Source organism: Aquila chrysaetos, chromosome 10 (assembly GCF_900496995.4).
Source record: "Aquila chrysaetos chrysaetos chromosome 10, bAquChr1.4, whole genome shotgun sequence".
Lineage (NCBI taxonomy): Eukaryota > Metazoa > Chordata > Aves > Accipitriformes > Accipitridae > Aquila > Aquila chrysaetos.
The window spans coordinates 30,559,508-30,572,263 of record NC_044013.1 but is presented as its reverse complement, the minus strand read 5'-3'; the positions used below and the strand labels follow the sequence as shown (position 1 = coordinate 30,572,263).

General features: G+C 70.5%; 2 protein-coding genes across 3 annotated transcripts; both read left to right on the top strand.

Annotated features, from left to right (window-relative positions):
* Nucleotides 1–115: 115 nt before the first annotated feature.
* Nucleotides 116–2,888, top strand: BANF1 (BAF nuclear assembly factor 1). 2 transcript variants are annotated; one of them, XM_041126663.1, is made up of 3 exons: nt 116–448; nt 1,402–1,532; nt 2,098–2,888. In XM_041126663.1, exons 1-3 carry the CDS (start codon nt 331–333, stop codon nt 2,242–2,244), a joined length of 396 nt encoding a protein of 131 aa, XP_040982597.1. In that variant the 5' UTR covers nt 116–330; the 3' UTR covers nt 2,245–2,888. The 2 variants fall into 2 exon arrangements, with proteins under 2 accessions (XP_040982597.1, XP_029883667.1); XM_030027807.2 differs by lacking the exon at nt 116–448 and adding an exon at nt 455–568.
* An 81-nt stretch (nt 2,889–2,969) lies between these two features.
* On the top strand, nt 2,970–10,924 carry MUS81 (MUS81 structure-specific endonuclease subunit). Its single transcript, XM_041126665.1, is given in 18 exon segments — nt 2,970–3,296; nt 3,403–3,526; nt 4,075–4,142; nt 4,272–4,343; nt 4,434–4,505; nt 4,697–4,770; nt 4,857–5,003; nt 5,193–5,273; nt 5,822–5,941; nt 6,462–6,561; nt 7,235–7,351; nt 8,368–8,397; nt 8,399–8,464; nt 9,193–9,234; nt 9,236–9,313; nt 9,710–9,813; nt 10,046–10,129; nt 10,733–10,924. Coding segments are annotated over 18 exon segments (1,575 nt in total). The 5' UTR covers nt 2,970–3,167; the 3' UTR covers nt 10,800–10,924.
* The last annotated feature ends 1,832 nt before the right edge of the window (nt 10,925–12,756 follow it).

The following is a 12,756-nucleotide window of genomic DNA, read 5'->3' as shown; positions in this document are numbered from 1 at the left end:
CAGACATCTGGGAAAAACTGGGAAGAACTTGGAGCCATCATCTTGGCATCCAGGGATACCCAGGAGAAACCCTGAGATGTTCTCCAGGCATCCGGGAGAACCTGGGAAGAACTTGGAGCCATCATCCGGGCTTTCAGGTGGACCCGGGGACTCCCGGGAATCCTGGAGCCATCATCTGGGCATCCAGGGAAACCCAGGAGGAACCCAGAGACGCTCTCCAGATGTCTGGGAGAACCTGGCGACATCATCGGGGCTTCCAGGCGAATCTGGAGATCTCCAGGCATCCAGGAGAACCTTGGAGGAACCCAGAGACGCTGTCTGGCCGGCCAGATGTTCCCCAGATGTTCTCCAGGCCCCAGCACAGGCCTCCCCATCCCCTCTCTATGCCTCCGCCACCCGCCCAGAGCGCCTCCACCGCAAGCGGCCGCTCCGTCTCTCCCCGTCGATGGTTAGTCGGCGTGTCCCCGCACTGCGCCGGCGCCGCCGGAAGTGACGCCAGGGCGCAGGCGCGCGTAGCGACGGGAGAGGCCTGAGGCGGGAGCGGCGGTTGGAGCGGCGGGAGGGGCCGGTGAGGGGCGGGGGGGGGCCCGGGGGGGGCCCGGGGGGGTCCCAGGTCCCTCGGGGTCCCCAGGGGTGGCCCCGACCCCCACACAGCCCCGGGACGGGCCCGTCCCCGCGTCCGCCCCGCCCCGGGCCCGTCCCCCCCGCGGTGTCCCCACGTCCCCTCCAAGCTCTGCCCGTCCCCGTGTGTCCCCCAGGGCCGGACCCGTCCCCACACCCCCCCGCCGTCCCCGTGTCACCTCTTACCGTCCCCGTGTTCCCCCCGCACTGTCCGTGTCCCGTCACCATCCCTGTGTCCCCCCCTCCATGTCCCCACACTGACTCTATTCCCCCCCACCGTCCCCATGTCCCTTCCCATCATCTATGTGTCCCCTCACTGTCCCCCCCCACTGTCCGTGTCCCTTCACCATGTCTGTGTCCCCCCCGTCCTCCTACTGTCCCCGTGTCCCCCCCTCACCATGTCCCTCACCACCATCTCTGTGTCCCCTCACTGTCCCCGTGTCCCCCCCTTGCTTTCCCTGTCCCCCCACTGTCCCCATGTCCCCCCCCGACCGTCCCTGTCCCCCCCATCCCCGTGTGTCCCCCCCTTGCTGTCCCTGTCCTCTCGCTGTCCCTGTCCCCCCTTCACCGTCCCCATGTCCCTCCCCACCATCTCTGTCCCCCCCACCGTCCCTGTGTCCCCCCCTCGCTGTTCCTGTCCCCTCACCATCTCCGTGTTCCCCCCTCACTGTCCCCACACTGTCCCTGTGTCCCCCCCCACTGTCCCTGTCCCCTCACTGTCCCCATGTCCCCATCCTCTCGCTGTCCCTGTCCCCCCTCACCGCCCCGGTGTCCCCGCAGGCGCCATGTCCTCGACGTCACAGAAGCACCGGGACTTTGTGGCGGAGCCGATGGGGGAGAAGCCAGTGGGGACGTTGGCCGGCATCGGGGACGTCCTGGGCAAGAAGCTGGAGGAGAAGGGGTTCGACAAGGTGGGGGGCACTCGGGGACCCCCCCGGGAGGCTTGGGGACCCCCTGAGGGGACACCCTGCCCTGGGGAGGGGCTGCTGCGGGACAGGGATGTTCTCGGGGGGGTGGCAGGGGGACACGGCGGGGCACAGGGACCCCACTTGGGGACATGGGGGGGGCACAGAGATGCATTGGGGGACACAGGGATGTGTTTGGGGACATGGGGACCCCTTTGGGGACATGGGGGGGACACAGGGATGTGTTTGGGGACGCTTTGGGGACATGGGGGGAGACAGGGATGTGTTGGGGGACATGGGGGGGGCATAGGGACCCCCTTGGGGACATGGGGGGGGCACAGGGATGTGTTGGGGGGCACAGGGATGTGTTTGGGGACCCGTTTGGGGACATGGGGGGGCACAGGGACGTGTTGGGGGACATAGGGGGGGGCACAGAGATGCGTTGGGGAGCACAGGGACCCCCTTGGGAACACAGGGATGGCAGAGAGCCATCCCTAGGGACACGGGGGGGGACATAGAGGGGGTGTGACACTCCCCCCCCCCCCCGTGTCCGTGTCCCCCCCTGCCCCAGGCGTACGTGGTGCTGGGGCAGTTCCTGGTGCTGCGGAAGGACGAGGAGCTTTTCCGGGAATGGCTGAAGGAAACGTGCGGCGCCAACGCCAAGCAGTCGCGGGATTGTTCCGGCTGCCTGCGCGAGTGGTGCGACGCCTTCCTCTGAGCTCCCCCCCCGTACCCCAACCCCCCCCCCCGCACCCCAAAACCACCCCCCTGCACCCCCCCACCCCGGCAGCCCCCAACAGTCAACTGGTTCCAGCTCCCCGACGCCTACTGGGGACGACGGGGGGTGGTGGCACCCCCCCAGTGTGGTGCTGCCCCCCCCCCCAAACACCCCCGACCCCCCCCCCAGTCACCTCCGAACCCCCCTAGTGCCCCCCACACCCCATCTGGGGACACCGGGACCCCCCCCAAACTGTGGTGCTGCCCCCCCCCACCTCAAGGGGCTGGGGACCCCCCCGGGGTCATGGTGTCCCCCCCCTCAACTCCATTTCGGGGTGTCACTCCCCCCCCCAAAAAAAACCACCCCCGGGGGGGGGCAGGGTTCTGCCTCTCCCACCCCCCCCCATCACCCCAAAACCACCCATGGTGTGTGTGTGGGGGTCCCCAACTTCCCCCCCCCCCGAGCTCTGCTGACATTGCCCCTCCCCTGACAAGGTGGGGGTGGATTTCGGGGTGTCGCCCCCCCCCCCCCCCCGCGGGAGGGGGGGTGTGTTTGTGTCATTTTGGGGGTGTCCTGCCCCCCCCCACCTGCAAATTTGTTTGTAAAAGGGTTTTCTAAACAATAAAAGGTTTTGCTGTGCTGGATCTGGCCTCGTCCTGCCCCGGGGGGGGTAATTTGGGGGGGGGGGCATTTACACCCCCCCCGGGGGGTATTTGGGGGCGTACAGAGGAGCGGCGAGTCCTCCAGAGCAGCCGAGCGGGGCCTCCGGGCTGCCTAGAGAGGGCAGCGAGTCCTCCAGAGCAGCCAAGCGCAACTTCCGGGTATCGCAGAGCGGTCCCGCCGTAAGAACACTTCCCGGTTAGAGCTGGCCGCTGTACCGGCAGCGGGAGCTCCCGGTGACCTGCCGCCCCCCCCCCCCCGCCATGCTGGAGGCCTCCGCCCGCCGCCGCCGCCGCCGCCCCCGCCGCCCCCCCAACCCCCTCTTCACCCGCTGGCTCCAGGAATGGCGGGACGAGGCCGCCGGGACGCGGGCGAGGGGCACCTACGAACGGGTGGGTGAGCCCCGGTGGGTGAGCGGGGGGGGGGGGTCCCGGGTTACCGGGGGGAGCCGAGGGGGGTCCCAGCCGCCCCCCCTTCACGGTTTCCCCCCCTCCGCAGGCGCTGCGGTCGCTGTCCCGGTACCCGCTGCCCCTGCGCTCGGGGAGGGCGGCCGCCGTCCTGCGGCACTTCGGGCCCGGGCTCTGCCGCCGCCTCGAGATCCGCCTGCGGCAGCACCGCGCCGGTGGGCGGGGCTACGGGGGCTTTGGGGCGGGGCTAAGGGAAGGGGCGGGTGTAAGGGAGAGGATGGGGGGCTGCTCGGGAAGGGGATGGGGCCTCGGTGGGTGTGGGTGAGGGGGCGGGGCTTTGGGAGGGGGCGGGGCTAAGGGGGAGCTTGGGAAGTGGATGGGGCTTTGGTGGGTGTGGGTACGGGTAGGCGGGGCTTTGGGAGGGGGCGGGGCTTGGGGGCGGGGCTAAGGGGGTTGGGAGTGGATGGGGCCTTGGTGGGTGTGGGTAAGGGTGGGCGGGGCTTGGGGCGGGGCTAATGGGGAGCTTGGGAAGTGGATGGGGCTTTGGCAGGTGTGGGTAGGGGTGGGCGCGGCTTTGGGAGGGGGCAGGGTGCCAGGGGAATGGGCGTGGCTAAGGGTGGGCAGGGCTTCTCAGGAGTGAGAGTGGGTAAGGGTGGGTGGGGTCTCAGGGTGGGCGGGGCCAGGGTAGCTGCAGGGGCTGGTTTGCTTACTGCTCCGTGTGCTGATTTGCATGCTGATTTGCATATCAACCCGCTTCCCCCAGAGCAAGGCCTGCCCCCCAGCCCCCCAGCAGGGGGTAGGGTGCCGGAGAGCCCCCTGACTCCACCCACAGTAAGTGTCATCATCTCCCCTCCCCCCGCCCGGCTCCCTGCATCCCCTAGTGTGGGGGAGGGGCGGGGGGGGCGCCCGGCCGCCTGGGTGTCCCCCCCCCCAATCTCTCATCCCTCCCCCCACCCCCAGCGCCACTCGCCCCGTGACTACCGGCCCCTCCCCCGCTCGGGGGCCCACGCCCTCCTGCTGACTCTGCACAAGGTGAGTCCCCTGGGGGTGGGGGAGGGGCCCGGGTGCCTGGGTGTGTCCTGTCCCTCCCCCCCCCAGCTTCACCTGAAGCCCCGCCTCTAGAGCTCAGAGCCCCTCCCAGAGGCGGAGCTTCTACAGCAGGCTCAGCCCCTCTGCGACCGGCCTCTGATCCCGGTAAGTGCTGTCGGTAGGGACCAGAGTGAATGGCGAGCGGGTGATACCGGCACCTGCGCCCCTCCCCCACCCAGACCTACCCCTCCCTCTCTTGTGGGTCCTGTGGGACCCCCCTGAGGGTGCTGGAGGGGGGGGGAGGGGAGGAGGGTGTGACATAGGGTGTGTCCCCTCCCTCCCCCGCCCCCCCCCAGACAGCCCCCGAGGGGGCTCTGGGCACCCTCCTCCACCGGGACCTGCTGCACCGGAGTGGCCGCCGCCCCCCCCGGTATGTCCAGCCACCCCCCGGGGATTTCCTGGGTGCCCCCCCCCCCCCCCCCCAAACGCTGGGGTCACCTGCCCTCCCCCCCCCAGGTACTCGCTGACCCCTCGAGGTCAAATCCTGGCCCAGCGATTGGCTGCTGCTGCTCTGGAAGCCCCGCCCCCAGCGGGGGGGACTGAGGAATCTGGGGAGGGTCCCCAGTTGAGGGGGGGACACCCCCCCCTTTCCCCCTCCCCCCTGTGAGTCACCGGGTCCCCCCTTGGGGGGGGGGAGGGGCTGGGTCCCCTTGGGGAGGGGAGGGGGGGTCACCCGGACTCTTGGGTCCCTTTGGGGGGGGGGGGTGGGGTCCCCTTTGCAGGGGGGGGAATTGTCGGGGGGGGGGGGGGTGTGTGTGTGTGTCCCCGGACACTTGGGGTCCCCCCCCCCAGGTGTGACCCCGAGGCGGAGTTCGAGCTGAGACCCGGCGAGTTCGACATTGTCCTCTGCGCCGACGTCTCCGAGGCCAGCGGGTGCCTGTCCCCCCCCGCGCCCCCCCCCGCCCCGTCCCCATCCTGGGGGTGACAATCCTCATCCTGGGGGTGCTGCATCCCTGCCCCCCCCCCCCCGGGTGTCCCTGTCCCCCCCCAGGCTGTCCCTGCCCTGCAGTGTGTCGTGTCCCCCCCCCAAAGTGGATGTCCCTCAGGGTCCCCCCACCCAAGTCTGGCCCCCCCACCCCCAGGTCCCCCTGGCCCCCCCACAAGAGTCCCCATGTCCCCCCCCCCGCGTCCTCATGTCCCCCCCCCGGGGTGTCCGTCCCCCTCCAGGGTCCCCTTGTCCCCCCCCCCGGGTCCCCCTGTTCCCCCCCCGGGCCCTCCCCCCGGGCTGTCATCCCCCCCCCCAGGGTCCCTTGTTCCCTGCCCTGGGTCCCCCTGTCCCTTCCCCCCCCCCGGGTTGTCCCCCCCAGGGTCCCTTGTTCCCCGCCCTGGGTCCCCCTGTCCCGTCCTCCCCCGGGTTGCCCCCCCCCAGGGTCCCCATGTCCGTCCCCCCCCCGGTGACGATGTCCCCTGTCCCCCCCCAGGCGGGGTCCCGCGGGGGGGCGGGTCCCGGCGCTGCTGCGGGGGCGGGTCCGGCTGCTCCTGCGCCGCCTCCACGTCGGCGACTTCCTCTGGGTGGCCCGCGAGAAGGACCCGCCCCCAGGTGGGCGGGGCCGGGGAGGGCAGGGGCGGGGCCCGGAGCAGAGCTGGCTGACGCTGCCCTTGTGGAGCCGGGGGGGGGGGGGGGGGGGGGGGGGGGTTGCTTGAGGGCGGGGCCAGGTGCTGACTCCACCCCCATGGAGCTGGGGTGGGGATGTGGGTGGGGCCAGGTGCTGCTACTGCCCCGTAGGAGCTGGGTGGGAGGGATGCGTGGGGGCGGGGCCAAGAAGTTGACCCCGCCCCCCACTGAGCTGGGGGCGGGGCCAGGTACTGACCACGCCCCCGTGGAGGTGGGTGGCGTGGGTGAGCTCAAGGGAGTGGCTAGGTGCTGGTCCCGCCCCTGTGGTGGTGGGTGGAGCCGGGTGCTAACCCCGCCCCCATAGAGATTGTGGTGGGTGTGGTCAGGCTCTAGTCCCGCCCCCAGCATCCCTACTGGGAGCTCTGATGCATGGCGGGGGGGCGGGGTCTAGCTCTGTGGGTGGGGCCCGGAGGGGGCGTGACCAGGCTCTGGCCCCGCCCCCAGATCGCCCCCCCCCGGGAGCTGATGCTGGACGTGGTGGTGGAGCGGAAAGCGGCGGCGGATTTGGGGAACAGCCTGACCGACGGGCGCTACCGGGAACAGAAGGTGGGACTGGGAGCACTGGGAGGGGCAGTGGCGTGGGGGATTGGGGCGTTGCGAGGGAGTGGAGTGGATTGGGGGGCACTGGGAGGGACTGGGGGCAAAGGAATGGGGGGTCTGGAGAGACTCGTGGGGGTCTGGTGGGACTGGGAGGGACTGGGAGCACTGGGGGACGGCAGGTGGGTGGGGGAATGGGGCATCGGGAGGGACTGGAGAGGACTGGGGGACACTGGGAGTTACTGGGGGGTAGAAAAATGGGGGGCCTGGAGAGACTAGGAGGGGACTGGTGGGACTGGGACGGACTGGGGGGATTGGGAGTACTGGGAGGGAGTCAGGGGGGTGGGAGAATGGGGTATCGACAGGGACTGGAGCAGACTGGGGGGCACTGGGAGGGTCCGGGTGTAGAGGAATTGGGGGTCTGGAGAGACTAGGAGAGGGCTGATGGGACCTGGGGGGCACTGGGAGGGACTGGGGAGGCCTGGGGGGGTCTGAGGACACGGGGGGGGCAGCGGGGTGGCTGAAGGGCGCTGAGGGGCACTGGCATGACTGAGCAGCACTGGCTGGGACTGCGGGGTACTGGGTGGCACTGGGGGTTACTTGGGGGCACTAGGGGTTACCGGGAGACGCTGGGTGTAACTGGGGGGGCACTGGAGTGCCTGCTCCCCCCCCCCCCCCCCAGTTCCGGCTGGGTCGCTGTGGGCTGCGCCAGCCCGTTTACCTGCTGGAGGAACCGCGGGAGGGCAAGGAGCTGCCCTTCCCCCTCCCCGTCCTGCGCCAGGCGGCCGTCAGCACCCAGGTACCCCCCCCTGGCACCCATGGGACCCCCTGGGACCCCCCAGCACCCGTGGAACCCCCCAGCACCCATGGAACCCCCCAGCAACCATGGAACCCCCTTGCGTCCCTCCCTAGCACTCGTGGGACCCCCCCAGGACCTCCCCAGCACCCATGGGACCCTCTGAGACCCCCCCCAGCACCCATGGGACCTTTTGGGACCCCCAACACCCATGGGACCCCGCCAACACCCATGGGATCCCCTGGGACTCCCCAGCACCCACAGGATCCTTAGGGACCCCTCAGCACCCATGGGACCCCCTGAGACCTCCCCAGCAGCCATGGGACCCCCCAGCACCTATAAAACCCACCAGGACCTCCCGAGCGCCCATGGGACCCCCAGGATGTCCCCAAAACCTCCTGGAAGCCCCCCAGGACCTCTCCGAGACCCCTTAGCACCCATGGGACCCTTGGGGACCCCTCAGCACCCATGGGATGCCCTGAGACCCCCCCAGCACCCATGGGACCCCCCAGGACCCCATCAGCACCCAAAGGACCCCCTTGGACCCCTCCCCAGCACCCATGAGACCCCCTGGGATCTCTACAGCACCCATGTGACCCCCCAGGATGTCGCCAACTCCCCTTGGGCCCCCCCCAGGACCCTCCCTGGGGCCCCCCAGCACCCATGGGACCCTGCCAGCACCCATGGGACCTCCTGTGACCCCCCCAGCACCCAAGGGACCCCCTTGGGACCCTCCCCAGCACCCATGGGACCCCCAGGATGTCCCTAACACCCCCCTGGAACCCCCCTAGGACCCCCCCCCCCGAGACCTCCTAGCACCCATGGGACCCCCCCAACACCCCTTGGGACCCCCAGAGCCACCCCCACCCAGCCCCCCCATGTGGCACCCACAACTGAGTGATTGCCTCTCCCCCCCCCCAAAAAGGGACCCAAGCATCTGGGGCACCCTAGTGGGGGGAGGGGAGTCCTGGGGGGGGTCCCAAGGTGGGGGGGGTCTGAGGGACCCCCTTTTTGGGCAGGTGGTGGACGGTTTCTTCGTAAAGCGAACGGGGGGGGCCCCAAGAAACGGCCGCGTATTTGGGAGTGCTGGGGGAGCAGCTGGAGCGTCGCTATGGGGTGAGGATGGGGGGGGGGACATGGGGGGGACGCGGTGGGGGAGGAGGACACACAGGGGTGGGGGGGACATGGGGGACATGGGGGGGCACAGGGATTGGGGGGGACACGGGGACATGGGGGGACATGGAGGGGACACAGGGTTTGGGGGGACACAGGGATTGGGGGACATGGGGGGGACATGGGGGGGACACAAGGATTGGGGGGCACAGGGGACATGGGGGGACACAGGGTTTGGGGGGGACATGGGGGGGGCACGGGGGACATGGAGGGACACAGGGATTGGGGGACATGGGGGGGACATGGGGGGACACAAGGATTGGGGGGCACAGGGGACATGGGGGGGACACAGGGATTGGGGGGGACACGGGGAGCACAGGGGACATGGGGGGACACAGGGATTGGGGGACATGGGGGCGACATGGGGGGACACAGGGATTGGGGGGGACACGGGGGACATGGGGGGCACAGGGATTGGGGGGGACACGGGGGACATGGGGGGGCACGGGGTTTGTGGGGGACATGCGGGGGCATGGGGGACATGGGGGGACACAGGGTTTGGGGGGGACACGGGGGGGTACACAGGGACACACGGGGGGGGGTGTTGGGGAACTGGGGGGACACGAGGAGTATGGGGGACCCAGAGATGCTGGGGGGGGGCAGGGGGGTGACAAGGGTGTCCCTGGACCTCTGACCCCCCCCTCTCTCTGTGTGTGTGTCCCCCCCCCCAGGGCCGGGTGCTGCGGGCGTGGTGGGGGGACGTTACCGCCCGGGGCCCCCCCCGAACCCCCTGGGGTCCCCTGCGCCCTCCTGCCCTTCCAGCGCCTGCGCTCGGAGGGGGGCAAGAACCAGGTGAGGGGGGGTCCCCGAGTTGGGGGGGGGGGCAAGGGGGATCCCTAGTGGGTTCTTGGCGGGGGGGATATGGGATCTGGGGGGGGGCCCAGGGGGGGTTATGGGGTCTGGGGGGGGGGGCAAAGGGGTCCCAAAGTGGGGGGGGGCTAAGGAGATTCTGGGGGGGATAACGGGGGGTCCCGAGGGGGTCGGGGGGGGGCAAAGGGGTATCTGGGGGTGTCCCAGCAGAGTCTGGGGGGGGGCAAGGAGAGGGGGACTGGGGACCTGGAGAAATGGGGAGGGGGTTGGGGTGCTGACGGGGGTGCTTTGGGGTGCCTGGGGTGGGGGGGCAGGGAGAATTTTGGGCCCCCCCCCGCTTTTTCACCCCCTTTTTGCCGCCCCCCCCCCCCCCCCCAGGCTCAGACCGTGGGTGACGTCTTTGCCCGGCAGCTGCTCCAGCTGGGGGGGGTCAGCGGGAGGAGGGCGGCCGCCGTCCTGCGCCGCTTCCCCACCCCCGCCAGGTACCGGGGGGGGCACTGCGGGCGGGGAGTGCTGGGGACCCCCCCTTGGGTGTTGGGTCCCCCTGGGGGGGGGTCACTGGGCACCCCCAGCCCCTAAGAAAGGACATTTTGGGCCCCCCCCCCCCCAAACTGACACCTGGGGAGATGGGTGCCCCCCCCCCCCCCACTGTGGGTGGGGGGGTCCCGGACACTTGGGTGCCCGCTCTTACCCCCTCTTTCCCCCCCCCCGCAGCCTCATGGCCGCCTACAGCAGCTGCCCCCACCCCCGAGAGCGCGAGACCCTGCTCAGCACCGTCAAGTGCGGCCCCCTGCAGAGGTGAGACCCCCCCCCAACACCTAGGTGACCCCCCCGGACACATGGGTGCCCCCCCCTAAATGCCTGGGTGCCCCCCCCAACACCTGGGTGCCCCCCCAGACACCTGGATGCTCCCCAAAGCTGGCTGGGTGCCCCCCCCCCCCCGACACCTGGGTGCTCCTCTGATACCTGGGTGCCCCCCCCAGATGCCTGGGTTCCCCCCCTAGACACCTGGGTGCTCCCCCCCAACACCTGGGTTCCCCCCCCAGACACCTGGGTTCCCCCCCCAGACACCTGGGTGCCCCCCCCAGACATTTGGGTGCCGCCCCTGGATGCCTGGGTGCCCCCCCCCAGACACCTGGGTGCCCCCCTGATACCTGGGTGCCCCCCCCCCCCAGACACCTGGGTGCCCCCCCGGCCACCTGGGTGCCCCCCCTAGACACCTGGGTTCCCCCCCCAGACATTTGGGTGCGCCCCCTGACACCTGGGTGCCCCCCCTAGACACCTGGGTGCCCCTCCCCAACACCTGGGTGCTCCCCCAGACACTTGGGTGCTGCCCCTGGACACCTGGGTGCCCCCCCCCAGACACCTGGGTCCTCACCCATCTCTCCCCCCCCCCCGCAGGAACTTGGGTCCCTCCCTCAGCAGGTCCCTGGCCCAGCTCTACAGCACCCCGGGGCCACTGCCGTGACGGTGACGCCTCGTTGTCACCCCTCCTTGTCACCGCCCCCCCTTGCCACCACCTTTGTCACCCCTCCTCGTCACCCCCCCCATCACCCTCTGCGTTGTCACCTCTCCTTGCCGCCCCCCCTTATCAGTCGCCCATTGGCACCCACCTCGTGTCACCCTCCCCATCGTCACCCCCTTTGTCACCCCCCCCCATTGTCACTGCCCCCCTTGTCACCCCCCAATAAAGTCCCCAACCCCACTGGATCCCGTCAGCTGCACTGGGAGTTTTACTGGGAGGGGGGGGGGACATGGTGACACCATGGGGACAATAACGGTGACAATGACGGGTGCTGGTGACAGGGTGGGGGGTGACACGGGTGACAGTGATGGGTGCTGGTGATGTGGGTGACAGTAGCGCAGGTGACTGACGCTGTTGACGGTGACACGGGTGACAGCGATGGGGTGACGTGGTGAGGGTGACGGGTGGTGACAGAGGTGATGGTGACAGGGTGAGGGTGACACGGGTGACAGCGATGGGGTGACGTGGTGAGGGTGACGGGTGGTGACAGAGGTGATGGTGACAGGGTGAGGGTGACACGGGGTGACAGCGATGGGGTGACGTGGTGAGGGTGACGGGTGGTGACAGAGGTGATGGTGACAGGGTGAGGGTGACACGGGTGACAGCGATGGGCGCTGGCGATGGGGGTGATGGTGACACAGGTGACCGACGCTGGTGACGGTGACGTGGGTGCTGGTGACAAGGTGAGGGTGACAGGGGTGGTGACGTGGGGGCTGGTGACACAGGTGACGGTGACACTGGGGTTCAGGGGTGCCTGGGGGGGGGAGCGTGGGGGCATCCATGGGGTTTCCCAGTTGGGACTGGGAGCACTGGCAGGAGTGGGGTGGAGGTGGGGACACCCAGACCCCTGGGTCCCCCAAAAGTGGGGGCGGGGGGTGGCACCCAGACCCTTGGGTTCCCCAAAAGTGGGGGGGGGGGGGTGGCACCCAGACTTCTGTGTCCCCCAAAAGTGGGGGCGGGGGGTGGCACCCTGATTCCTGTGTCCCCCAAAATTGGAGAGTGGGGGTGGCACCCAGACCCTTGGGTCCCCCAAAATTGGGGGGCGCAGGGGTGGCGCCCAGACTTCTGTGTCCCCCAAAAGCGGGGGCGGGGGGTGGCACCCAGACCCCTGGGTCCCCCAAAATTGGGGGGCGGGGGGTGGCACCCTGATTCCTGTGTCCCCTGGGTTTTCGGGTGGGGGTGGGGTTGTCCTGAGCCGCCCCAACGCCCTCATCCCCCCCCCGCCCCCAAACACCCGTGTCCCTGGGTGGGGCCCCGCAGCGGTTCCACCCTTGGCCGGGGATGCGGGGGGGGGGGGGGGGGGGGGATGGGCAGGCGCCGTCCGCCCGCGTCCCCTCCACATCATCCGTCGGTGTCGGAGCCGCGGGGAAGATGCTGGCGCTGGTGGCCCTGGTGACGGCGGGGGTGGCGGGGGTGGCGGGGGTGCCACCCTGTCCCCTGGGTTTCGGGCCGGTGCCGGGGGTCGCGGGGGGTTGCGGCGACAAGGACGAGTGTCGCACGGCCGCCGTCTGTCACCACATGTGTCTCAACCATCAGGGCGGCTTCGCTTGTCACTGCCACCCCGGCTACGTCCTGCAGCCCGACGGGGCCGCCTGCCGCCCCCGCCGTCGCCCGCGCCCTTCGCACGGGGGCTCGCACGAGGCCTCCTCGCACGAGGGCGGGCGGCCGAAGAGGAGGAGGAGGCCGTCGGGTCGGCGGTTCGGACGGTGGAGGAAGGCCGGGCGGGCGGCGGGAAGAAGAGGGGGCGAGGGCTCGCGCGAGGGCTCGCCGCAGGATTTGCGGCGAGGAAGGCGGCGCGAGTTGCGGCCGGCGTGGGAGCAGAGTTTGCACGGGGAGGATTTGCGGCCGGACGGGCGCCGGGGTTTGCACGAGGATTTGCACGAGGGTCTGAGACCAGACC